The sequence below is a fragment of the Conger conger genome, chromosome 1 (assembly GCF_963514075.1).
Source record: "Conger conger chromosome 1, fConCon1.1, whole genome shotgun sequence".
Taxonomy (NCBI): domain Eukaryota; kingdom Metazoa; phylum Chordata; class Actinopteri; order Anguilliformes; family Congridae; genus Conger; species Conger conger.
Window position 1 is genome coordinate 59,810,239 of NC_083760.1, and position 26,431 is coordinate 59,836,669.

Genomic DNA, 26,431 nt, shown 5'->3' on the forward strand with positions numbered 1-26,431 from the left:
CATCCCTTTTCTGGAACCAATTCCTGAGCGAGATGGTGAAATAAGGGCACCCTTAACCTACTTGACTCCTGACTCTCCAAAACTTGCACACTCAACACCTCTCTGGACCCCCCCACCCCACACATTCAATATAAAGTAAGGAAACATTTTGTTACAACTTTAAAAAAGAAAAAAAGAAAAGGCATGCAGGCAAGAAAGGAGTAGTCCACATTCCCTCAGAAACAAAACAGTATTTGTTTAATGTCAACACGGAATTTGGCATTAGCAACTGGCAACAAAAACATTTTTTCTTTCTTTCTTGAACAGAAAGAAAAAATCCTTCTTTCATATCATTAATGTGGACAGTCCTCTGGGGTTGCAGCATACACTATTCTATGATACAATCCTCCTATATCCCTTCACATGGAGCATTAAGCACCTCTCGACTGTAAAATCTGAAACTTTGTAATATCCTGAAAAAGGTTGCAGCTCCTATGAGTGTAGCTGGCTGTATATATTCTCCTTCACTAGTGGTCTTTTTTTAATAAACTCACTCAGCAGGGCTCTTGTTCCCCTCTTTTCAAGCCATTTCCTCTTCCCAGGGCTGAGTATAAACAGTCCTTTCACTCACATAAACAGATTGGCTCCTGAATAACCACAGAGGGCACAAATCCCACCCATCCCCCAATTAATCACTCTATATCAACCTCTATATACCGCTATATTGGAATTCATACAAATTATTTCAATGTGTCCAAAATACAACATGTGCGAATGCTTGTATTTCTGAATAATTAATCGGCAAAGGCACAGCTACAGAAGGCATGTAACTCCACTACACCAGGATTCACCTCTAAATTGAAAATACAAATAGTTTCTGCGAGTATCAATACTGTGTGCATGCATGTGTGCATGTGTGTTGTGTTTGTGTGTGCGTGTTTAGGAAGTAAGGGTAGAGGTCACCCGTCAGGTCAGGTATGTGTGTGTTTGTGTGTGTGTTTGTGTTTGTGTGTGGGGGTGTGCAGTTTCATTACTCCACTGTCCACAGCTGAGATTCATTGATTCATGTGATTTATTTCTAAACAGTCACAAGAGGAAGGGCACATCAAATAAAAAAAATATACATGTGCTTTATATACATTTAAAAATGTTCCCTTGTACTGAGGCAGTAAAAGTGGAACGGAACCACTCAGTTCTCCTCCTTCACCGCCGGCTTGCCCTCGTCTCTCCCGCTCCTCTTGGTGATTCCGCTGAAGTACTTTTCCCTGAAGGCGTTGTGTCCCTGGTAGGGGCTGAAGCGTGAGTCCTGGAGCAGCAGTTCATCAGAGTCCTGCAGAAGCAAATCATAACTGATCAGCCACTCACCAACTGCCACTCAACAATCACCTATCAGTCCAGACCCAGCTGTGGTGAGATGGTTTCAATGTATTGTATGGATTACTGTGTTAAATGGTTATATTAGCAGTGTGGAGTGGTGGTCAGGGAAGCAGTGAGGAATAGTCGTCAGGGACGGAGTGGAACCCGTTTAAATGAACCCAACCGAACAGCACATAAGGATTACAGCAGCAACGGGGGAAAGAACAAAATAATACAAAATAAGAAAAGTGCATTTATTTCTTTCTTTCTTGATTTATTTCTGTCATGTATTGGAACAAGTGCGATATCAAATAAATTGTTTTTGCATACCTTGCCTACGGCTCGGTGTCACAAATGTTTGTGGACGATTCATCATGTTTTTCCCTCTTTGACTATGATGCCAAATGTGTTACGTGTTGCCTGAGAGCCCAGAGTCTGCTGCCCATGTGGGTTTGTGGAATATTCCAGAATGTGAGAAGGGAAGAGCCTTTTCACTGCCTGTGATGTGTATGTTTCTATCACCTGCTGTGCGGTTGTTGTCACTCTCCCAGGGTCATACAAATAAAAATACGCTATTTGGACATGCACTCCCACATGCACAAATACGTACACATGTGCGTAAGCATAAACACATAGTCACATTTAGGCAATTGCAGATGTGTATACACCCAAACATATACACAAGCGCACACCTGTGTGCACACTACTGAAAGGCCACAGGGGCACTGAAGCAGGATCAAATGATGAAAATAGAGGAGGGCCTTGAGAAGAGAGGGGAGCACGGGGGAGGAGAGGGAAGGGAAAAGGTCACGGAGTACAGAACGAGAGCACTGAAAAACAGCAGATGTCAAAGCTGGCTAGTGTGTCCCTAGTACCTGTCTCAGGGACTGATACGAGCATTACACGGCCAAGAACCAAATGTGCACAGGCTCCCTGTTGTTATTGTTAAGTTATTTTTCTCCTTGTTTGTTCTTCCCACCGCTTTGGGAAAATGTCTATAAAATTTAGTTTATCAAAAACTCATTTTTGGCTGGTTCCTAGGTCCTTGGCTGGTTAGCAGCCTGCTCGCGGCGTATCCACATTCTGATTTCACCTCATAAATCCATTACAATGTTAGATTCCATTTCCTCACGATGTTTGACATTTTTGAATCTGCATAACAACCGTACCAAGCCCCATCTAAAGCATGCACACGCAAGATGTAAATGAGATAACCGCTGAATCTGAATGCATTCAATGTGACGTGAATGCATTTTCTGACATGCCCAAGCATGTTTTCCGATTTAAATATTAGCCCTTATGAGAACAGTCATGTGTGCCAATAAAGATAAGAAGTGAAATGGAATTCCTAAACTTAGGTTTGTTTGTACCAACACGTAAAATAGCACTGAGATTTTTCTCTGACTTTTGCTAAAGGGGAGAGCAAGCTCTATGACTTAAGAACACAAAAACGTTCCATTACTGCACCCCAGGATAGCCGGTTCTGAAACACTGCGCTCAGGAATGGAAAATAAACGTGCAGATGAGGGAAGTGTTAAATCTGGGTCCCAGCTTCAGAAGGAGGTGGAGACAGATGCCAGTCAAGACGGACAGAATAGCAGGTTGTGTGCGTGATTCATAGAGCCTGTTATGGGAACGATTTGGGGTTTTGAAGTGAAGCGGTTGTCAGTTTCAGAGATGGATTATTTTCCATGCAAAGTGTGATTAAGTCATTAAAGTGTAATATAAAAAAGTGAGTCAGCCGCAGCCAGATGGTGAGGTTTAGAGAGGCCTATCAGTGCGCTCTGTGACCTGTGCATTTACAAAATGTGTCCATGTGCACACACACAAGCAAGCATGACATTCAAGAGCATGTAATGGCATATACACATACATCTTCCAGCACATTACATAGACTGTATATCATGCATACGGTCTCTTATTCTCCTCCTCTTAATAAACAAAATATCCCACACCACATACCATTGTATTCATTAGCTACAGTGTATGCATACGCTCTCCCCTGTACATATAATGTACACAAAAACACAGTCGCACACACTCACCTCCATCTCCCTGGTCTTCTCCATGGTGATGAGGCGGCGTGACGTGTGGCTGGAGAGGGTCTGCTCACAGTTACTGATCAGACTCAGACAGGGGTGCAGGGGGATCATCTCCTCCTGGTACCTGCAGCACACACGCCTGCACAGTTAGGGGCGTCTCACAGTGCAAATCAGTCTTAAATTTGAACATAGACTTACCATGATACAATACATTCTCCTACAAAATTGGTTGACAAAATTACATTATTACAGCAATAATAAATTAAAATAATAAATGCAAAAAAATAAATACATTCATCTGTAACACAGGCCCAGTTTCTGAGATTTATGATATTATTTTTTGTTTCTGTTTTTTAATGGACTCAGACAGTTTTTTATGCAATAGAGGATACTTTATATTTACAGAAACGTATCAAGACAGATTTACAATGGCTGTTACAGAGCCATCGGGGGGTTTATGGTCTAAAGCAAGAAAATTCAATTCAAGTAACTCCAAAGTAGCGTGCACAGTGACTTCATGTTTGCAGAGGCTGTAAATATGAACATTTTATAGTGTATATTCATAATTATAAACATCCATACTGTGCCAGTTCTTTCCTTGAGGCATAACATCGCTGCTTTTGAGTTACTTGAAAGGTATGATCTTGTTTTAGACCGAGACCCTCCAAATACATGTAAAGCTGGAAGCTCATCAGAAACCTCTCTCAAATCTCCTTCAACACTCACAAAACTGTCTGGTCAATCAACAAATATACACCAACACTGACATAATCCCAAAGAATGACAGAAAGTAAACTCTCACTTTAATGTGTTCCTGAACCATGCCTAGGCGTAATGCGTGTTTTATGAAACAAAAGCCTCACTCTCTCTGTACCTCACCATCAAAATAATCAGAAACGGATCCAGTACGTGAGCAGCCTTAAATGAAGCACATGTGGGGGACAGTGCTCGCCAAACTGGGCTTTTCGTCCATGAGGATTGCAGGTTCAAATCCCAGGTGTCCACTTCCATCACAGCTTTGAACTCAACTGAAGTCCGTAAGTATTTGGACATTTGTTACAATTTCTGTTGTTTTGACTCTGTACTCCAGGACATTGAATTGCATGATGAATACGAGGTTGGTACTATCCAAATGGTACTGTCACATTTGAAGGCATTTACATCCATATTGGGCGATCAGTGTAGAAATTGCAGCCGTTTTTATACATAGTCCCCCACGTTTCAGATGTTTCTGATTAGTCATGTGTGTTTAAAATGCTTCCTTAGTGCAGGTACAAGATAGATTTCAGTATCTCTGAATCCTGTCTTGAATCTAGGCTTTTGATTGCCTTTGGAGTCTATTATTGGAATTTGTCAACATGAGGACCAAAGCTGCCAATGAAGGTCAAGCAAGCCATTATGACACTAAGAAGAAAATAAATAGTCAGACAGGCCAAACAATAGGCTTAGCAAAATGCAATGTTTTGAACATCATTAAGAAGAAAGTGAGCACTGTTTATGTTTGGGATCATTGTCTTGCTGTGGGATGAAACACTGTCCAACGAGTCTGAAGGCATTTGGTTGAACTTGAGCAGATAAGCTGCTTCAGCATATCTGCTGTCAGCAGTTACATTATCAATGAAGCCAAGTGAATGAGCCAGCATCCATGGCAGCCATACAAGTGAATCTTGCCCCACAATACCTTTTTCCAGAACTCTGCAGGCACTTTCAGATACTTCTTAGCGAACTGCAATCTGGCAATCCTGTTTCTGCAGCTAACCAGAGGTTTGCATTTTAAAGTGTAGCCTCTGTTGCTCTGTTTGTGATGTCTTCTGCAGACAGTAGTCAAGGACACATCCACGCCTGCCTCCTGAAGAGAGTTTCTGATCCGTTGGACAGGTGTTTGAGGTTTTTTATAGCGAGAATTCTTTGGGCATCAGTTGGGCATCAGTTGTAGAAGTCTCCCTTGGCCTACCAGTCCCTTTGCGATTACTGAGCTCACCAGTGCTCTCTCTTCTTCTTACTGATGTTCCAAACATTTATTTTTGTAAGTCTATTGTTTGGCCTATGTCTGACTGTTTTCTTTTCTTATTTCTCAACCTCATTATGGCTTCATTGACTTTCCTTGGCAAAACACTGGTCCAAGTACTGCACTATGCACTTGTATGTACCATAATTGGATCAGTTAGGTAGCATCCAGCAGTAAACATAATTATTTTCATCTTCAATATTTGCCTAAGTAAGTCATCCAGAATATAGAGGTCTGCCAATTTCTTTGTAAGTTCATTAGTCAATAATATCATCATCATTAGCATAACAATTATTACATTTCCTTGAGAAATTATTTTTCAGATTTTGTTTTTGTTGTGGCTTAAGATTGTCAAGCATTTAAATATTTTCCCCTTCACCAATACAATGAATTCAACATATTTATGACGTAGATTCAATGTTTTGTAGGCCTTTGGCAGCCACTGCAGCTCTGAACTTTCTTTGGTATGTATGTATGAGTTTTGCACTTTTAGATTTAGGCCTATTTCTCCATGCTAATTTGGTCTAACTCTGTTGACAGAGAACAATTTTCAGGTCATACCACAGATTTTGAATTAGATTTGGTTTTGGGGGTTGGCTGGGCCATTCCAGAATAATAACCTTGTTTTTAAGTAATTTCTTTGTAGTTTTGCCATGTGCTTTGGAACATTGTCTGAGACAGGTTATTCTCAAGAATGTGCCTGCATTTGCCTTGATCCATCTTGCCATTGGTGGCAACAAGCTTCCAAGTCCTTACTGCGAAAAAGCAACCCCATAGCCTGATACGGTCACCATGTTTAATGCAGGGATGGTGCTAATTGGGTGACACCAAAACATACGTCTCTTAACATCTTCTTACAAAAATGTTCAGGGCCTGTCACGACTTCTGGCAAACTGGCCTTACCCAGAAGTGGGTTCCCTCTCGCAACTCTCTCAAAGAGGCCAAAACTGTAGGTTCTGAAGGGAATGTTCACAGTTTCTTCCATTGTGGCCAACAAGATCTGCAACTCTGTTAGTGCTGTAGCTGGCTATTTCTCTGACAACTGTTCTTCCTGTTTAGCTCAGTTTGGTAGGATGGCCTGATCCTAGTTTTCATGATTGTATGGTTTCATAACTTTCTACAGCTTTTTGCTTCCTAACAATTTCATCTTAAAGTACCATGGGCAGTCCCTTAGTCTTCATGACAGCAAGACTGATCTTATCTGCCGTTTCATTTGTGAGACCTCAAGTTGGTAATATTTATTCAACAATCAGGAAATTGAAATAGTTGAACTAACGTATTTAGTGTGATCTCAAGAAAATGGAATACACCTGGCCCAACTAAGGTTGTTAATGTAAAGGTAATGAATACTTATTAATTAATTTTCAGGTTTTTATTATCAATAAATTTGTGAAGACATCTAAATGCATATATTTGAATTTGAATTTGCACCACAAAACAATATGAGAAATAATTAATGGGGGGGTGAAAACTGAAGACACTGTATGAATTAATACCCATTATTATTTACAAAACAGGGGGCAATGCTCTACCGCAAGAAGAAATATGTTCACCTTCAGTATGTGGGTTTGTTATTGAAGTAGCCTGTACTCTTAGTGATGCATGTGTATGCATTGCCGTCCCTGACTGCCACACAGATACAGTCACGCTCCCTGTTTATCTCAGACATCACCATGGACACAGACTGTCTACATGCAACACATTATTGCACGTCAGCAATGTAACCAACACTGGTCTGTAATTACTCCCCCAATTCCCAATTGCTTCTCATTAAGCCAGCACTGTATACACAATACGGGGTTTGAATAAAAGAGGCAGACATTTAATTTTTAAGGATATGACACTTGATTAAATAATTACCCCTATAACAAAAACTGGTCAGGCCTGGTGGATGAGATGAGGGACAATGACCTGGTGAATTGTTCAGGAAATGGGTCTTGTGGGCAGCCTGCACCCTAGTGGCTAAGGTACATGACTGGGACCCGGAAGGTTGGTAGTTCAAGCCCTGCTGTAGCAATGATAGGATTAGCACAGCTGTTGGGCCCTTATGCAAAGCTCTTAACCCCGCATTGCTCAAGGGGGATTGTCCCCTGCTTAGTCTAATCAACTGTAAGTCGCTTTGGATAAAGATTTCAGCAAAATAAAAATATATTATCATTAATAGTGGATGAAGTTGCATATAGAGACCTCGTGGACCAAAATGGGATTATGGGCCTCTTTAATCAGGTTAGGAAATGGGCTTGGTGGAAAAGGCAGGAGGTGAAGTCTGGTGATTGAAGATGGAAAATGGGCCTGATGGGTCTGGCGAAGAGAAAGGACAAGGGCAGGGGTCTGGTGGTGGAGTTCTGGATATGGGCCAGGAGAAGGAGCTTGCAGATATGGGCCTGGTGGATGAGGTGGATAATGGGGCATGTAGGTGCAGGTTAACAGGTTAGCATCAGCTAGAAAAGTCTAAATGAGTTAAAAGACAACAGAGTTGGAATGTCCCGGGTGCAGGTTTCTGTTGATGGCAGTGGAAGCCTTTTCTTGTTGCACACCTCACCCCCAACCCACCAGCACCGCCACCATCTCTGTTTACAAACAGCTCGTGGCTACCCAGTCGCTAGCCTGTGCTTCACTCAACATTCTGCATTAAAAGACACTGGCACCCCCTGGTGGTACTACTGCACTGCGTTGCAAGCAAGAGTTTTGTGCGCCTTTAAGACAGGGATCAGCAACTCACGGTCCTTGAAGGCCTAGAACTGATGGTTTTCCACCCTCCCTATAACTGGGAGTCAGGTGTGAAGGCAGCTGGGCCAATCTGTAGCAACAGTAATTACCCGGGGGAAAAGAAAACCCCTGCTTTAGGATGCGTAATTGAGCTGCGGACCTTGGATCAGTTTAATTTTATTTCAGAAGTAAAGCATTACTATGGCACATTAATAGAAGCCAGGAAATACATCCAGAACCAGCTCATCTCTAGAACGCTATGATTATATCTTGAAAGAAATATTCCGCCGAAATGTGTGCTCCTGTTGATCACACCTGCTAACCTCTATCCATCTGCAGTACCTCAATGGAGACAATGCCAACAATATATATATCATAGCTCAAAATCACAAAGCAGATGCTGTATACTATAGATATAGAATTCATGAGTATTAGCACTTCTGACCATAAAAACACACTATTCCAGCAAGTTGTACTTGACACACGCACACACACGCAATGAGAACACACACACAGCTGGGTGGTCAGTGCAGGAATCCTGGCCCACCGTGGTGGTCCTGGGCTGCTTTAGTATCAGTCTGATACAGTCTGTCAGGACCGCATCTCATTTCCCGGACCACCATGCGGTCAGCCCGGTCTGGTCAGGGAAATCAGCCTTCCGTCATCACAACCGGGCCAGCAAGCAGGTCAGCCGAAACCCAACACCAGGCCCCGAGATGGAGGACCACAGCCCAAGCACTCAGCACAAACCCGACTTTCCTGCGTGACCTTCCACAGAAACACAAGTGAAGTCACTCCTCCGGTACTGAGTCATACCGCGCGGACATCTAAGAGACTTTCTGCGGATGTGAAATAAGATTCAGCCGTTTAAAGGCAGGGGAAATGGTATCCATGGCCACGGTGTGTCACAGGGGGTAATTGCTGTGCAAACTGAGCTGTAATTATGCTTAAAAGGGCCTGACATGTCCCCTCTGTGCCTTCACCTTTGCCGCCCTCTAATCTGGAGCAGGGGAGCCATCCGGTCATGGCTGAGTAGCAGTACAAATTAACCAGGACTCCTGGGTGCTGGCTCCTGTTCTGACGATGCCCTTAAAAACAGGTGTATATATAACCTGTGGTCACATGACCAAGTTACTGCTGGGAACAATTTATGGGGAAGCTTGCAATCCAGGACTAACCATGAGAACATAAAGATTTCTGCCAATGAGAACCGACAATGAATCTACCATCATCCACCATTATGCTACATTAATTACATTGATGGCATTTATCCAGAGCGACATACAACAAAGTGCAAAGTGCATACCCATAGCCAGGGATAAGTGCGCTGAAAGACTCTAAAGGAAACTGCTGCCTGTACAACAAAGATAAGGACTAGTGCCCATTCCACCTCACCAGAAACCATAAACATCCACCAGCAATCAAAGGATAGCAATGTCAGGAAAACATGTACATGTGAGTGTGTGTGTGTGTGTGTGTGTGAGTGGGTGTAATATTTGTATCTTGCAAAAATAAAAAATTGCAGTCCAAAAAAGCCGATTGCAGTCATATCATACAGTATGGCTTGCTCAATATTATTGCGCAAATACCTCTCACAGTTTGATGAGCACAGGCAATGGGCAGCATTTAGAAAATGCAAGAGACCTGCCCATGTCCTGAGATTTACAGTATTACTCCCAAATACATGATGTTGCATACAAACGCAATTGTGTACGGTGTGTCCTTATAACCACACACACCGTAACACAACCATATATATGATCACTATGCCCAATTTCTCGACTCTACCCTTCATTTTTATTGCATTAGCTTAACTACAATGTACTATGGAAATCATAACAACAACAATAATAACACTAATTAGAATTATCACCATAATAATAATAATAATAATAATAATATGTATTATTATTCACTAGTACAAGAACAGCAGACTCACTCTGGCCTGTAGATTGGCAGCCAGTAAACCAGCCTTCCGCCCATCACCAGGTAACGGGACGCAAAGTTTAATAGGTCTCTAAAGATGTCACTCAGGTGGTACTCCATGGAAACGGGGACGTGGCTATCTCCACAGCTGCAGGGGAGGGGCAGAAAAAACAAAGATACCTTTAAAGTCAGCCATGAAACACTGCAATCGCAAACACTGTCATGGTGCGTGTGAAGTTGAATCCAAAGTTTGAGAAGACGGTTTCACCCTGAAATGATTCCCCAAGGCTCAGATTTTCACAAGGTCATGCAGATATTAAGAGGTTGATATGGGCTCTAGGCATGTAAAATAAAACCGTGTTCAACTTTTACATGATGGCTTCAAAAAGCAGATCCTGGATCAACTACTGGAGGAGAAAAGTGCCCAAGCAATAAATCTGGGTGTGTTTGTGCGTGTGTGCACGTGTGCGTATGTGTGCATATGTGTGTGTGTGTGTGTGTGTGTGTGTGTGTGTGAACACGTGTGTGAGGCATTTGTGCTTGTGTGTTCACATGCACATGCTTACAAGTCATCTGAAGGTTTGATGATCTCCTTCTGAGACCCTGTTCTCCTTGTAGATTCCCGAATACCGTAAGGAGCTGCCACAAACAGAGCAACAGTCAACTGAACAGTTTTACTCACAACATTTTCAGACCAAACTAAGACAAAAGTGAGAGCAGATTCATACAGACCAAGAGTTAAATTATTCAAGAGTAAATTGCAGAAAATAAACTGGAGCTTTAGTCTTTATAATAATAAATAATACATTTTATTTGTGAAGCGCTTTTCCCAAGCTCAAAGCACAGTGGGTCTTGATTGGTGCAGGGGTGAAGAGAGAGGGATAAAGTGCATTTAGCTGAACTTGAATCGCCCGAACGGGGACACATTTTACAACAATTACAATTGCTGTGAAAGAACGTACGGTCTGTGATGATAGCATCAAATAGTGCCGCCTCCCTCCAAATGGCTTTGGAGGCGTCTGACACCAGAACATCCAGGTACAGCTGTTCTAGCCCATACTGCCGGAGGTTTGCGCGGATGTTCTCATCCGGACCCCTCCACTTCTGGTTCTTCCTGCTGGCTTTTCCTGATGAGGTCAAATTCCAGTCAGAACATCTGGGTCAACACACCCATTGGCAAAAAGCTGTATTAGGCAACAAGCAGGATGAACAAACTAACAAACTAAACTAACCTGACAACATACTGAGTGTTAAATGTCGTGCTAGGATTGTGCTAGAAAAGATAATTAACACACAGGATGAAGCACAGTGTTCCTGTGAGGTTTGCATAGAGAAGTCAGCACTCCTAAACAGAGTTGCTGTGTCGATTAAACAAGTGGATTTTCAAAAACACCACAATGGGGAAAAAAAGATAATTGCAAACTTATTTTGAATGCCTGTTAACGTAAGACATTGTCTTACCAATTCCATGGATTGTGTTGTAGTCTATGTCCGTCCCGCAAACATATGCCCCAAAGTGTGAGCAGGCAACGAGGAGGCTACCTGTGCAAGAGAAACCACCAATCAGAGTCAGCAAGGATGGCTGTTGCCAGGTTACAGACAATAGTTATGGCGTTGCAACTGTTGCTAGGTTGCAGACCCTGTAGCAATGGAGTGATGGGTGATAATTGCCACTGTTGCCATGTGATTGGCACTCAGCCGACTTCACTCAGTCTTAGTCACAGATGCTGAAACACACGCATGCCACGTGGGTTCAAAAGAATTCTTTCACACCAAATTGGGTGGTGAACCACATCTGGGTGGCAGATCTCACTACTGCCGGGTTTTTCACTACAAGTTCTAATGCCAGACTTTCATGCTCAAAGGAGCCTTGACAGAAAGGAAACAGAACATCAGGCCCACAGCCAGGGAATGCCAACTGGGCATACAACTCTCTAATGGCTGAAAGTGTTACTCTGTATGGGTGACTATGAAAGACATCAACCAAAATAATGGACATACAAAACAAATACAAGGTAAAAATATTTTAGCAAAATATGAAAGACCGACATCTCAAATATTATCATTCATGATCAGAAGAATGGTTTTGTTAGTCTTTTTCCTCTTTTGAGGAATGTATCTAAACCCTTGTCACAGAAAACAACTTTACAAAGCAACTGGACTGAACAAGTGTTAAGTGTCCCCACAACCTTAGCACAGGGAAATGTTTGCTTTGTGATATATACCAGTGTCTGTTCAATCAAAATGTTCGGGTCCTATCTGGCTTCCAGCCTGGTGTTTTTACGATCAGTGAAACTTAGGGCTGGAAAATTTAGATTTGATATTCAAACGGATTTCAAATCTGAAAATGTTTTTACTGCCCTAGTGAGGATAGGTCCAAGGATGGTTTTAAAATTCAAAGTCTGCTGGCTCTAGTTAACACTATTCCTCGGTTACCTGCTGCTGTTATATAAAATAGCCACTCACCAGTGCCAACAAAGGGGTCAAAGACCAGGTCATGATCTCTTATCCTTGCGTGATTCGCCATAATTAAGGACAGCCCCGCGTCCATGCTGGTGTTCCCGATGAAGTGCCGCTTCTTCACGCTGTGGGAGCGGATTAGTTCCCGTTGGCCATCTGCAATCTGGGAACAGGCAAGAAGCAAATGCACTGAAGCACCAGATCCTTATCTACATGGGGAGCCGTCTTCTTCATCTTCTTCACTAGAGGAACTCATGCTAAAAGCAATATAAATAGTAATAATATGACTAACAATAGGCAGATCAAATCACTCTGTAACAGGATGCTTCAGCACTTACCCATCTCCCGAAATAAACATAGAAGGGTTCTTCTGGTATGTTATTGGGATCAGTGCCATAGTCTTCCATTAAACAGAAGATGTGATCAGGGTTCTTCAAATTCACCTTCCCTTGGAAGGGGAGGAACTCCATGGCCTATGGCAGTATTCATTTTAAATGGTGAAAAAAGTAATCCGTCAATTCAACCACACCAGTACAACAGTACGAAGTAACATGACAAAGCAAGGCCAAAGTGCCAGTTGCAACACCACTCACACACGAGCACACAGTATAATTTAAAATGCATGAGAAGAATTTATGCTGACAGCCTGCTCATTCGAGGCCGATCCAGAGGAAGAAAATCCCCCCGAATTACACTCACATCAATCTTCTTGATTCTGTCTTTGAACACCAGGGTCTTGTTGAACGTGTAAACATTTATTTTGTATGTAGAGTCTTGCTGCAGAAACTGAGCCTGTGGATACAATATTTGAAGGTGAAGGATGTATTGCAATGTATCGAATTGTATTGTATTATTAAAATTAAATGTTTAAGAAAACCCTGACCCAACCCTTAACCCACCATGTCCTCTGTAGGATATCTCTCCAAGGATGACTGCAGTTCAACGTGAGTCCGTCCACGACCCCACAGTTCAAACACTGATCTAAGGTGGAACAAAAGTGCACTAGCGTCTTCAGGTTTTCATATCAGAGGATTTGGAAGAATATTGCTACAATTTGAAATTCACAAATTATACACGTACACCATGCAGAAATATAATTGTCCAAAGATTATAAATGTTGAATATTTTGTGCACTTACTTTGCACACACCGTTCTTGTCATAATGCTCCGCATGTCCTCCTCTGACACACTTTTGAGTAGCCAAAATGGAGACTGGTGAAATAAGCAAGAAGGGGAGAAAACAAATTCATTATTTTTGTTGCTAGCACAGATTGAAGATAACTTTAAAGTCACTGTAGAGGTAAATCTGGGAATTGCTGCAAACGACATTGAACAGCATTGTGGTATGTATTAAGCATCAGCAAAAATTAGACAAATCAAAAGCATTGCAATATCAACTTACATCACTCTAAACATCTCCATCTATTCCTATGTGGGTATCGAATGGGTGGAGTTCAATTTATTACCAGACTGTGAGCTATTGGGTCAGAGTCCTTGATGACATCAACGGTGGAGGGGTGGTAAGGCAGTCCAGACCACACCCATACAATTGCGACATTGTTTTCACTACAGAATTTATGTACGACTTGAAATGTGTGTTATTATAGTTATTTGCATTACTTTTAATATATATTGGTGGATGTGTAGTGGATACATCCCTGCATAATAATTTATGGTTATTTTTTTTTAAATTCCTTTAAACAGTAATTTACCTTTTCATTGAAGTCTTCAGCAGGGCAGAACTGTTTACCCCTGATAGACAGCAGCGCTTTGATCTCCTGTGAGAGATGATGACAAGGTGTAAAAGCCAGTCATCATTAGTCCATCGTCTGAATACTGTCTGTCGTTGTTTTAAACTTTTATCCAGTTAATTTAAGTATAAGTAACTTTTCAGCTATTTTGAAATTTTGAAATTTGCATAAATTAACAGGTGAAGTTATATTCATAAAATAACTCATTTTCAATAATGCATGAAGGTTTCATGTTTTACTAAAGCATAAAAATGTCTTATTATTGCAAGCTACTATGCTAGCTCATACCAACACTGCTTTGTGAGAAAAAGGGAAAGCAGCCTTGATCTAAAGAATAAAATGAACAAAATGAACAAATGAATAGAAAACCAACAAATATAGCACAACCTGAATATATAATTCAGAACAGTACTACATACCGGTAGTCTAAATTCAACATTATCTTGCGCTAAATGTAGTAAATACTGCCTGCACGCCCTGCTACAGTGTAGCGCCATGTTTACGGTCCCGTATAAAATGTTTCCTTCAAGAAGCAAAGCTCTTGTGAACTAGGTTCCTAGTTTGACAAGCGACTAGTCAGGTTAGCTAACGTAGAGCTATATAGGTCATGCCTAATGTTTACACGTCAATATTAACCAAAACAGAGATATTGATTGTTGTTGTAAAAAACATATTCGCATTGTATATTTGTTACATGTATTAAGTCCTATTAACAATATTATTATATCAGTAAAAATGTATGCTGTGGATATGATGACACTACTGGCAAGCTTAGAAGTTTCTTAACCCTTATAGTTGGCAGAAAGCATTTTTGCCTATAACAGAGACCATCTTTACATAACGTGTCTGACTGTGTGCTGTGTCTAGGAATAGCGTTTTAAACGTTTTAAGCCGAAAGAGAAAGTATCAACTAAACTTATCTCAACACTAAGCCTCTTTAGGCTAATAATGGAATAGAACCTGATGCGTAAGTGACCGCAACGATTGGATTGCCGGCAACCATTTTTGCGTCCTGAAGTTTGGATTGGTTATTTCACTTGTCGATCAGAGTCATGCCCGAGTGAGAAAGTATTCGCATAATCAGCACCGCTGTCAAGTGAAGAGGTAGGTTACTGTCAGCAAGGTAGCATATATAATGTTACCAACAGAGGTGATCGGCTGCAGGTGAAGATAAAGGTCGTTTGGAATAAGTAAGGTAAGATCACTCTTAGGCTATTTGCAGACACATGCTGGAGGCTATTTGCACAGGCGTCAAACAATCTCGGAGACGATGCAACGAGTTACTTTTTCATTGTTGTAAGTTGATATTCCCACACATATTGTTTTAAAAACCAAGATGACAAACTATGATATAGTTTCAGTGTTCAAAATATTGTTCGATTATATCTGTTATATGCCTGTGACAAAGGCAAAAGGCTATCACTTCAATTATAAATTGTCCGCAGTATTGTTGCATGAATGAATGATTGTCGACGTAATCAGATTTGTGTTGCATATAGCCACACTTTTATTTGATAGTCTTACATCACCTTTAAAGTATGCATATCCTAACGTAGGCTATACCCTATGGACACGAGTAACTACACGACAGGCTACACGACAATAATCACCATTGTAATGTGTAAACCTTGGCAGTTTTTACTATCTATCCTTATCTATCCGTAACGATGTACATTTACCTTCAACCCCCACCCCCTCATACACACAGAACATGAACTTCTCCACGACTAATTAAGTCAAGTGTTCATCCACTCGGCTTTCTCGACCAGAGAGGATTACCATGGAGACCGAGGATGCACGTGCTCAGTGTAACATTACAAGAGAACCATGCGTCACCTCAGTGAAGGGGTTAAAGGAGAACTGGCAGAAGTGGTCCAACGATCATCTGGAGTATCAGAAACACAATCCCTTCAGCAACGACCGGGCGATGACGGTGCAGCTACAGCGAGGACAGGAAGGTTATGGGAAGCCGCCTGAGGGCTCTAGAACCGAGGAAAGGGGAAAAGAAGCTAATTCGCACGTCGAAAGGGAAGTGGAGGAGCTGTGCAAGGTGATCAGAGACATCGGGGAGAGCCGCGAAGACGGGCGGCCTGCTGTGGAATTCGGAACATTGTTCGAGCACTACGTCACCATCTCCAACAAAGTGGTGGGGATTTTGCTGCGCGCACGGAAACAGGGACTTGTCCACTTCGAGGGTGAGATGTTGTGGCAGGGGCGTGACAACCATGTCCTCATCAGGCTTCTTCAATGAACAAAAACTAGAGGTGCCCTTGCGTGGCATCGTGGCATGAGATTACAAGATAGTGTTACGTTCCACTTAAGACTGGTTTTCACCTTTAAAAGGAATGATATATTCCAGATCTCTGTAGTTTAATGGGTTTAGTCCAAATGATCTCTTGAGCCCCATAAAATATCCATACCCTTGCAAGATGCAAATGTGAAAGCAGACACCACGTGTCAGAGGCAAGGCTGTTTTACTGGTGCTCAATGTGTATACCAAAGCAATTTTCTAAGTGACAAAGTACATTCTACGTACTGTTTATCCCAACTGCATATTCCAGAGGAGCTGCAGCAGTAACAGTCAAATAAAAATGTAAGCCTTGTGAGTCGCTCTGGAGAAAGGTTTCTGCTAAGGAGATGAATACTGCCATGTAATATGGTTAGGGGCTAAGAAATCGTTGAATTAATAGGGGAATTAAATTAATTACTCATCAGTTTGGACTGATATCTTCCGCCGCACAAATTAAATGTGACTCAACATATTTAACTAATAATATATTTTTGTCATATTTACCACACTTGACATTGCTGATGCTATGACTGATGATATTAAAGTCTTATTCAATAAAGTTCAGGTTCTTGGGGTACATTCATAATCTTCATTTATTCAAGCTTAAATTTTTGCCCCAGAAATACAATTGTTGCCCTCAGCTGGATGAAAAAATAAGAGACAACCTAATGATATTGCAAAATTAAATATATTTCAAGACCAGAAAATCACCTTCCTCTATATAAATACATGAACATGAAATCATTTTACAACTATTTTCACATTACATTAAAACCATTTTACATGAGGCAGTCATGCATATTACCCGTAACTGTTATATACAGCTAACAGCTCATTTGACATCATTCCACAACTTTCATGCATTTATTATGCCCTGGATCTACCCTGGATCTGGGATGGTCAAATCTGGCCCTCGAACCCAATCCAGCCCTGGTTTTCTTTTTTCAAGGATAATACTGAACAGTTAGGGCTACTGAGTGCCAGACTGTCTTCACACCTGACTCCCAGGTACAGGGAGGGTGGAAAATCAGTTCTGGCCCTGGAGGACCGTGCTTTGACGATCCCTGCCTTGGATGACTGATTTAACAGTTGTTTGTATGATGGATAGTCCTGGACAGAATTAAACAAGATAAAACTTTTGGCATTTGTAAAAAATGCTGCACTGTTGTGCCAATTTTGCAAATAGCCAACATATTAAAATTATTTCAAAGTTACTTGCTTGGCTATACTGTATATTTTTATCATGGTAAATGGTTGGCATTTATATAGCGCCTTTATCCAAAGCGCTGTACAATTGATGCTTCTCATTCACCCATTCATACACACACTCACACACCAACGGCGATTGGCTGCCATGCAAGGCGCCGACCAGCTCTTCAGGAGCATTTGGGGGTTAGGTGTCTTGCTCAGGGACACTTTGACACAGCCCGGGCAGGGGATCGAACCGGCAACCCTCCGACTGCCAGATGACTGCTCTTACTGCCTGAGCCATGTCGCCCCATTATCAGATATACAAAACTATGAAACACCACATTCCCCTTTGCACTGTTATTAGATACCTGAAACATCTTTGTTGATTGAAAAATAAGAATAATTTAGAAAAAACATACTAGTGTTGTATGTTTATAAAAAAAAAAAAAAACAATAACTTCTCAACCCTTTTGATAGATGGGCAAAGATGATACAAACAGATTTGATTAGCATCAGGGCTCATCGAAATAGCACAACATTGTTTACAACTTCGTATATATTAATATCTAATATTAATATATTAGATATTAATCTGCTTCAAGTAGTGTGATTTTAGTTTTTACATTTTTTAATTTGTCTCTGTACTCCACAATGTATTCACATGGGGTTACAGTACAGATTTTCAACTTTCATTAAAGAGTATTTTTATAGATTTTGGTTTCACAATGTATAAATTACAGCAGCACTTTTTATACACAGTCCCTCGATTTCAGGGTACCATTACATTTGGGACAAATGGCATCACAGGTGTTTCTGATTAGTCAGGTACATTCAATCACTTACGTAGGGAAGGTATTTTGATTACAAATCGTATTGTGGAGTACAAAGTACGGAGCCAAATCGGAAAAAAAAGTCTTTGTGCCCAAGACAAAGCTCACAGAATATTTAATGGGTGTCATTAATAATGTGAATGGCAAATACACTTAACAAGTGTAAATAAGAATCTGGGCCTAGGGTATATTGAACAGGTGTCATTAGTAATTCTTGCATTGACCCGTGCAGTTCCAGCTGACCGTCCTGGCTCTGTCTCAGTGAACTGGGTCTCGTCTCAGCTGGTCTCACTTTGTGAGTTCAGTCGCTGGATCAGCTGGTCAGCCTGGTTGACATAAATCCACAGGACACAAAAGGTCATCACAGGGTTGTTCCCATAGAAACACTGCTCTACTGGGACAATAGTTCTCTATGTGGAGCAACACATGATTCCATGGCTGAGTAGTACTTACGATACAGCTGAGCAATTGGTTGTAAACCACTGCCCTCTTGAGGAGGATGGGGTCATTACAGCCTTATGTGTGAGAGGCTTGCGTTTTGTTTTCACAAGAGAACATGGTTGGGTTCATGTCTAGTTGTGCACTGATTTATTTGGACCACAACCTTATGTGTTGCTGTCAGGTTCTGCAAGTGCAGCGAATCTAACAGTAGCAGCTGCACTCACTCCAATGTCAAAGGCCTGACAAGGCTCACACAGCTATACCACCAATTCATTCAAATAATTTCAAGGTCCCACAGACTGTATGGTAGGCTACAAAGTCAACATAAAAAGGGCCCTGTAGCCCTGAAACAGTGAAATATTTATTTATGTAAACCATTAACAGACAAGCAAGTGAAATGATGTGGGACGTCCTTACCGTGATGAACCAATAGGAATCCAATCTGTAAAAAACCCTGGACATGAGGCCCATCTGACTAACAGGGGCCAATACATGCAGGTGCAGGTGTGTAACAGAGCAAAAAGGAGGCCAGTGAAACCCCAACCTGCGGAGACAAAAGTCCATTTGAGGCTAAAAGAGCATCTACCTGAGCCTAAAGAGAGACAGTGTGAATCCACTTTTACCTGAGCCCTAATAGCAGAAAAAGTGAATCATCCACCTGTGGCCAAGTCTATGATAACGACCAGGTGACCATATCTGTTAGCATAAAACACATTTTGGTTTCAAAGGGGCATTTGTCAGTTTAATGTACCGTATTGTTACTTGTGTTAAATAAAGGTTTATAATAATCAATAAGGAATGACAACATGAATATATGAGTTTCATTGTTTCTTGAATTGTCCAGTTTTAGAAAGGGTTTTTACCTGATGTCATCTAGATCTGTAATGCCATTTTTCTCCAGCATCATCTTTCCCATCTCTACCATCTTCTCCACTGTTCAGAGACAGCCACAGTAGTTAAAATGTACTCCACACAACATGCTATCGGTCGGGTCATTCCATGAAAAATGAACTATAAAATTGTGTCAGAGCAAAACTGGTCACTGCCTACCTACCTCTGGTTGATTCTTTACAGAATTACCCTATTCCTGTACATGACAGTCAAGAACTCATGGGCCTGGATCAGATGGTTGCAGGTCTAAAATGTTTTCTACCCTTGAGATACATAACTCAGCTACTATTTCTATATAAATGTAGCTAAATAAATGTGTAACAGTATGTGTACAACATACATACAACTGTGAGCGCTGACAAACCCATTGTATCATGGTTCATGTTTTCTGCTGTCTTGCATAATGACCGTGGGAGATGGAATAAAACATCCACACACAAGGGCTAGAGTGTCAGTATTGTAAAGGATATGTGTATTACAGGATAGGTTGCTTTTTTCAAGGGCACATGCATAAATGCTTTACCGAGAGGCACATGCTCCTTTCGAAGTGACTTGCAGTTTCCCACGTGTCTTGTGGGCACCACTAGATAGTGATGAGGAGCTCCAGGTTTAATGTCTCTGAAGCAAGAGATCTCCTCATCCTGCCCAGACACAAACAGATAATAATAATAATAATAATAATAATAATAATAATAATAATAAATACTAAAAAAACAACTGTAAAATGGTTAAATAGGCCAACTTAAATGGTTAAATAATATATATCGTATATAGACGTATGAAATAAGGATAGACTATAGCCCCCTATCAAGACACAAGGTAGCTAAATCAAACTACATTAGGTAATCCAACACCGATACTTGATTCGTAAAAGCGTCTGATTGGTTTACCTCTCAAGCTTCACTGAAAAGTTTTATGACAATTTTTCGTCACCGGCCGACTTAGTCAAATGCCCCTCCCGAACCACCCGTCACAGTCTAGTTCTAAACAGTGGTATCTTGCAAAGCCGTGTCATGTTCAATTCATCATGTTTCCCCGCTCACTGTGATAACACACTTACATTATGCAGCAGTTCGGAGTCAATCTCTCTGTTGATTATCTTACAGAAAATGCATTTTTTGTCGTACCCATCGTTGTGGCACAGACTGTTTTGCGCTACAGAAACATTCTCTGTATTATCGCTGGTTGCCATTTTTGCTGTTATCCTCAATGCAGGAAACGCCAGGGATTCTTAGCTGGGATTGCTGTTGTCATCGATTCTAAGGGAAAAGCAAACAATCGTCGATCGAGAGCTTTCAACAAAGATGTATGATCATATCCTAATAGGCCTATATTTGGTCGTGTAAGAAATGGATGCGTAATTATCTACATTTTCCTGAATATTACTACAACTGTACACCATCTAGTTGCGTTAGATGCTGTTTATGCAACGTTACTGTTTATTAATTATGGATGGGCGGATCGATAATGCAGTATCGATACTTCGATATTCACAAGCTACTCATTTGGTATCAATCCATTTTGAGAAATATCGATATTATATTATGTAAAAAACAAACTAAAAAAACGTTGGTGGCTGCATCCCGTTCAAACGTTTTCAGTACTTTTGTAAAATGTTTTGCCAATGGAAATCCTGAGCTGGCCCGTGTGTCACATGACTGGAAATCTGTGACATGATTGGCCACTGTGCTCCTGCGAACACACTTCCGCCTGGACCGCATACTCAAATCATTTAACGTTAGAAATAATGGCGAAAAGAAAACGCAGATTTGTGACAAATAATTGTTACAGTGTTACAGAAGCAGACTGATTTCCTAAAATCTCCTGCACCACCCTCCAGCAGATTATGTTGCAGGAGTTTCATACCCAGGTAGAACCGTTATTAGTTATTATTACGCCATCTTAGCAATTGAAAAAAATAATTTATTTAAAAAAAGTATTTTGTACTCATATTTGCTTTTGTAATATGTGTTTTTAATTGCTGTTATGTGTCTTGTGATTTGCCTTTTAATGCAATGATCTTTTTAATTAAAATGACCATTCATTTAAAAAATCACGTACTTACCAGTATCGATATCGGTATTGGTATGGGTAAAATTGTAACAAAAAGTATCGGTATCATATCGAATTTGGTATTGCCCATCCCTACTGTTTATGACAGATCCATGGGCGGTTCTAACGGGGTAGCCGGTGTCGCACCTAAAATCTGATTGGCCACACCAGTGCCACCCGACAGGTTGTCAGTCTGCTTATCCATGGTATTATGTTGGTGTACCATGGCAGGGATTGCTCTACACCTTGTAGTTTGTTCTGCAGAACACAGTCCATGAATAAAGGCCTTAAATATGGTCAAGATATTTGTTTTTATTCTTCATCCATTAAAATCTAACTGTCTATATACACGACGGCACGGATGGTGCAGTGGGTAGCACTGCTGCTTTGTGGTTGAGGGTTGCTTTGCCTTCCCCACAGTGGACATCAAGGCGCTGCAGAGCGCCCTGGCTGCTGTCCACCACGCCTGCTGGTTTGAGGAGAACGCATCTCTGTCCACGTAAGCCACTCCCCTTTCCCACAGCGTTAGTGATGGAGAAGCCAAAGGCAGATTACGTAGGGACTAAGTCCTTTAGATGTGTTGCATCTTTATCAGTGCTCTGTATTGCATTAGGGCATATCTAATGCTCTTGGCCTTTGGTTCTTGGTCCATTTCAGCAGGTTCTGTAACTTGTATCCCGCTTCCTTTTCATCAGGGTCAAAGTTTTGATCCGCCTGCTGAAGGACCTGAGGGTCCGGTTTCCTGGCTTCGAGCCCCTGACACCCTGGAGCCTGGACTTGCTGATGAGTTTGCTTTGCTCAGACAAGTTGTCTTGCGCTGTTCACAGGCAGAAGATGCTGTCTCCTGGGAGAGCTACCCAATGTGTATGGCTTTTCTGACTTTTTGGTATGTGGCAAGCAGTGTGTGTTCACTGAAAAGTGAAAGTGATCCCATGTTTTTATAAACGGGGCAGCCTGGGTTTGCAGCACAGAGGTTGTGGGGAGAAGGGTCACGGTTTAGCACGTGCTTTGCAGAGTGTGCACCTGTTTAGCCAATCCCATTTGATCAGGAAACATGCGAGTGCCAGATAAAGCAGGTCCATCTAGTGGCAAGAACTTAACACGACTCAGTGAAAATGAGTAGTAATGGGTGTCAGTGGTGGCAACATGGCCTGTTCCATCAGGTCTTGTGTTTTTGATGTTGCCATTAAAAGTGAGTGGTGTGTGCTGCTTGTTTTCCAGGGTCACTCTGCCATCATGAACAACCCATCCAGGCAGCCCCTCTCACTGAATGTGGCCTACAGGTTGTTATTTGGTCTTCTGCTCAGAAGCTGCTATGGCCATTACTGTTCAACTTGGCAGCATCCTCTGTACCACTTGGCAACCCAGAAGTGGTCTCAACTAGTAGGATTTGCTCATTTCTTTGGATGCTTGTCTGAAGTCTTTCTCTTGGACTCTGAGGGTGCCTGTGGGTTCACTCAGATGGCCCTGGGTTTACCTTGCCTCTCTTTGCAGACGGTGCCTGCAGATGTTGACATCCGTGGGCATCACCGACCCCTGTGAGAGCGGAAACGTCCGAGTGCACACAGTCATGACTCAGTCATGGAGCAGCAGGTGGGGATACTCTCACTCTGGTCCTCTCATATGCAGTCAGACACTGCAGACACTACTTACTCCCCCAGAACATTCACGTTTAGTCCTGTAACATCGTAAAATTCAAATGCACTGATGCACTTATCTCGCCACACCACTAAATGTTACTACTAAAGGCGTCAGGATCTCTTGCATGGCTGCTGGCAAACTTCATATGCCGAATGACGATCCTTATTCTGGTTAGGGTCATATTCTGCTTATGCTGTTTGCATGCATCAGGAAAGCAGTAACCCAATCTTAAATACATTGCTTTCAGTTTCTTCCTGTGTTTAATTTGCTCTGTGGTTCTACTGCACTTAGCATCTTTCATTTGGTCTGCTACAGTGTGTGAGTGAATGAATGCATTACTCTACCTGACGTGTGTGTGTGTGTGTGTGGATGCGTATTACTCTACCTGACCTGTGTGTGTGAATGCGTGTTACTCTACCTGACCTGTTTTTTGCGTTTGTGTGTTAGGACATGGTGTGCTTCAAAGCACAGACACTCAGGATTGTCTCTCACGGAGGTTACAGGAAGATCCTGGGCCTGGAAGGGGATGACTGCTGTGAGTATGCCCACTGAGCGTGTGCCTCACCCTGTAAAATACTGTCCTCTTGTCCATGTTACACACCCACACACTCACGCACACACGGCCATGAAGAATTTAACTCGGTACCCCAGAGAGAGGTTCCCCTTTGTTTTTCCAAACTGAAATCTGAAACTCTCGCTCTTGTTTGTTTCCTCACCCCAGACTTGGCCTCAGAGATGTCCACCTGGGATGGAACGACCGTGACGCCGTCTGAGAAGGCCTACGAGAAGCCTCCGGAGAAGAAGGAAGGCGAGGATGAGGTACTAGAAGATGGAGCGGAGGGAGAGGAGGAGAGTATGGAGACCCAGGAGTGAATGTTGGGGAGGTGAGTGCGGTCCGATTGTGTACACACTTAATGTGCCGCATATTTCTGCCTGCACTTGCACTGCAACTCTTTACCAATCAGTTTTCCCATTGTAAATGGATAGTCCACTGCACTATTTTTGCCAGGGTATTCTATTGTGAGTTTCCCTGTGATTCAGCAATTGGGTGGGATTTGAAAACGTATCAGGGGCTTTGTAATTTCATCCACTGGTGGACAGCATTTCATTATTTAATCGCACCGTCTGTGCCAGCCTTTGAAAGTCTTTATGAAAAAGAAAAAGTTATTTAGTAATCCATGAAATTACATTAACATTCTATTATTTACAGGCATGGCATGATGCAGCACAATTAAGGCCTTTCTCTGAAAGTCTTTAATGCGTATATACAGGCATGCAAAAAATAACCGGCTGTACCAAAAAGCAATAAAAGTAATATAAAAAGTCTTATTTACTAAACTTTTTATATTATCCTTTAAGGTGTCTACATGAGTTCCGGTCTTCTTTGGCATGGCATCCCAAAAGGAGAGAAGATCTTTTTTTTTGGTTTATTTATTTATTTAATTTTTTTTTTTTAATGCATTTTTGTACCTGGATTACCATTGTGAAGGCGTTTTGTTTACAGACAGGCAGAATCACCCACACAACCAGTTTTGACTTATTAAATATTGATGTTTTCTTATGTCTGTAGGAAATTATTTTAAAAAATAAACTCTGTTGGGTTTTTAACTGTTCCAATCTGGTTTTTTTTTCTTTTTGTTTGCTGAAATGAATACATTTTTTAAATATACATCTTCCTTGTTCCTTTGCCATGCAGCTCCCAAGAATATGGGGGTAGATTTGTTTCAGCATTCCCAAATAAGCCATACAAGGACGACCCCAGTTGACAGCAGAGAGCGCCGATGACACCACTTTGGGCCGATTGAGAGTTTGTTGAGGTGGGAGATGACGTCATGGCTAATAAAACACTTTATATCTAAATAAACGGCACTTAACAAAACAAATACAGCACAAACCAGCACAAACTACCGAGTACTTTGGAGTGATTTGGAGTTAATTGGGGTGGAAAGTGATGCCACAGCTCATAAAATATGTGAAACATATCATTAAACATACTGGCACCAAATTTTTACGGCACAAATTGGGAGAAATGCAGCACAAAGGAATGACAATATGTTTATTCATGTTCTGATCACATGGGGTTCCACCCTAAGGAGGTAGCTAAATGCCACTTAATGTGTGAGTCCAGTTACTTCAACAGCTCAGCTACAGAGTTGTTCAATCATAATAGTGTCGTAGTGCCACACGGGCAACAGTATTTTTTAAACAGCACTGTTTCACATATGTTTAGTTAAGTTAGCTCCTGAATTATTGGCACCCTTATTACAAATGGAGAAAAAAGCCTACACATAATAACACGGATAGTGATCGATATTTTATGTTCAAACGGACAGGAAAACTACTTTTATTTGGATAATTTTACTGTTATTATGTTTCAATGTTTTCAATGTTATCAAATTTTTTTCTGAAAACCACAATGTCAAAATGATTGGCTCCCTTAACAATTATTTTAGATAAAATCAAACAAAGTGAAATTGGCAATACATTGTTGTTAATCTCAGTCAAAAGGAACTATATTGACGGTCACAAGTTGGTCACAAACAGTTAAACATACCACTTAGCACTGTAAGGGCAATAATACAAAGGAATACAAACCATATGCAATGGTTGCAATCTTGCCAGGAAGAGGGTGCAAGTGCATATTGTCCCCACAGACATTAGGGAAGATGCTGATGGAGGCCATAAGTAACCCAAGGATCGCAGTAAGAATTGCAGACATTGTTTGTGTCTTGGGGTCACCAAGTCGAAAACAAAACATAAAATGGCACCTCCATGCTGTCTTTGTGCAAACTCTTTGGAAGGGTGGCACAAAGACAGCTCTTACTGAGCACAATAACCAAAACTACGCAGTTTGCCAGCCTCAT

General features: G+C 41.5%; 3 protein-coding genes and 1 pseudogene across 4 annotated transcripts; 2 read left to right on the forward strand and 2 right to left on the reverse strand.

The window, feature by feature from the left end:
• Positions 1–210: 210 nt before the first annotated feature.
• Positions 211–14,788, reverse strand: trmt11 (tRNA methyltransferase 11 homolog). 2 transcript variants are annotated; one of them, XM_061259141.1, is made up of 13 exons: positions 14,651–14,788; positions 14,193–14,258; positions 13,619–13,692; positions 13,380–13,461; positions 13,180–13,272; positions 12,819–12,953; positions 12,487–12,643; positions 11,482–11,562; positions 10,983–11,147; positions 10,587–10,659; positions 10,034–10,168; positions 3,381–3,501; positions 211–1,309 (listed from the first exon to the last, which is right to left on the reverse strand). In XM_061259141.1, exons 1-13 carry the CDS (start codon positions 14,726–14,728, stop codon positions 1,169–1,171), a joined length of 1,401 nt encoding a protein of 466 aa, XP_061115125.1. In that variant the 5' UTR covers positions 14,729–14,788; the 3' UTR covers positions 211–1,168. The 2 variants fall into 2 exon arrangements, with proteins under 2 accessions (XP_061115125.1, XP_061115117.1); XM_061259133.1 differs by having other exon boundaries at positions 3,381–3,516.
• A 334-nt stretch (positions 14,789–15,122) lies between these two features.
• Positions 15,123–17,020, forward strand: si:dkey-29b11.3 (actin-binding Rho-activating protein-like). The gene is made up of 2 exons (XM_061219668.1): positions 15,123–15,426; positions 15,940–17,020. The coding sequence occupies exon 2, from the start codon at positions 16,012–16,014 to the stop codon at positions 16,480–16,482; it is 471 nt and encodes a 156-aa protein (XP_061075652.1). The 5' UTR covers positions 15,123–15,426; positions 15,940–16,011; the 3' UTR covers positions 16,483–17,020.
• Positions 17,021–17,096: 76 nt separating this feature from the next.
• Positions 17,097–21,091, reverse strand: hint3 (histidine triad nucleotide binding protein 3). Its single transcript, XM_061259836.1, has 5 exons — positions 20,935–21,091; positions 20,398–20,515; positions 19,847–19,916; positions 19,401–19,527; positions 17,097–18,868 (listed from the first exon to the last, which is right to left on the reverse strand). The coding sequence occupies exons 1-5, from the start codon at positions 21,064–21,066 to the stop codon at positions 18,821–18,823; spliced, it is 495 nt and encodes a 164-aa protein (XP_061115820.1). The 5' UTR covers positions 21,067–21,091; the 3' UTR covers positions 17,097–18,820.
• Positions 21,092–21,961: 870 nt separating this feature from the next.
• Positions 21,962–24,440, forward strand: LOC133128797 (interleukin enhancer-binding factor 2 homolog; annotated as a pseudogene).
• The last annotated feature ends 1,991 nt before the right edge of the window (positions 24,441–26,431 follow it).

Coding starts and splice junctions, on each gene's coding strand:
- trmt11 (XM_061259133.1), bottom strand. CDS start 14,728: ATGGCGCTACACTGTAGCAGGGCGTGCAGGCAGTATTTACTACATTTA. Junction 11,563..12,486: donor TGACCCCTTTGTTGGCACTG/GTGAGTGGCTAT, acceptor TCTCTTGCACAG/GTAGCCTCCTCGTTGCCTGC. Junction 11,148..11,481: donor CAACACAATCCATGGAATTG/GTAAGACAATGT, acceptor TGACCTCATCAG/GAAAAGCCAGCAGGAAGAAC.
- hint3 (XM_061259836.1), bottom strand. CDS start 21,066: ATGGCAACCAGCGATAATACAGAGAATGTTTCTGTAGCGCAAAACAGT. Junction 19,917..20,397: donor AAAGGAGCATGTGCCTCTCG/GTAAAGCATTTA, acceptor GTCTCTGAACAG/TGGAGAAGATGGTAGAGATG. Junction 18,869..19,400: donor ATTCCTATTGGTTCATCACG/GTAAGGACGTCC, acceptor TATGTCAACCAG/GCTGACCAGCTGATCCAGCG.
- si:dkey-29b11.3 (XM_061219668.1), top strand. CDS start 16,012: ATGGAGACCGAGGATGCACGTGCTCAGTGTAACATTACAAGAGAACCA.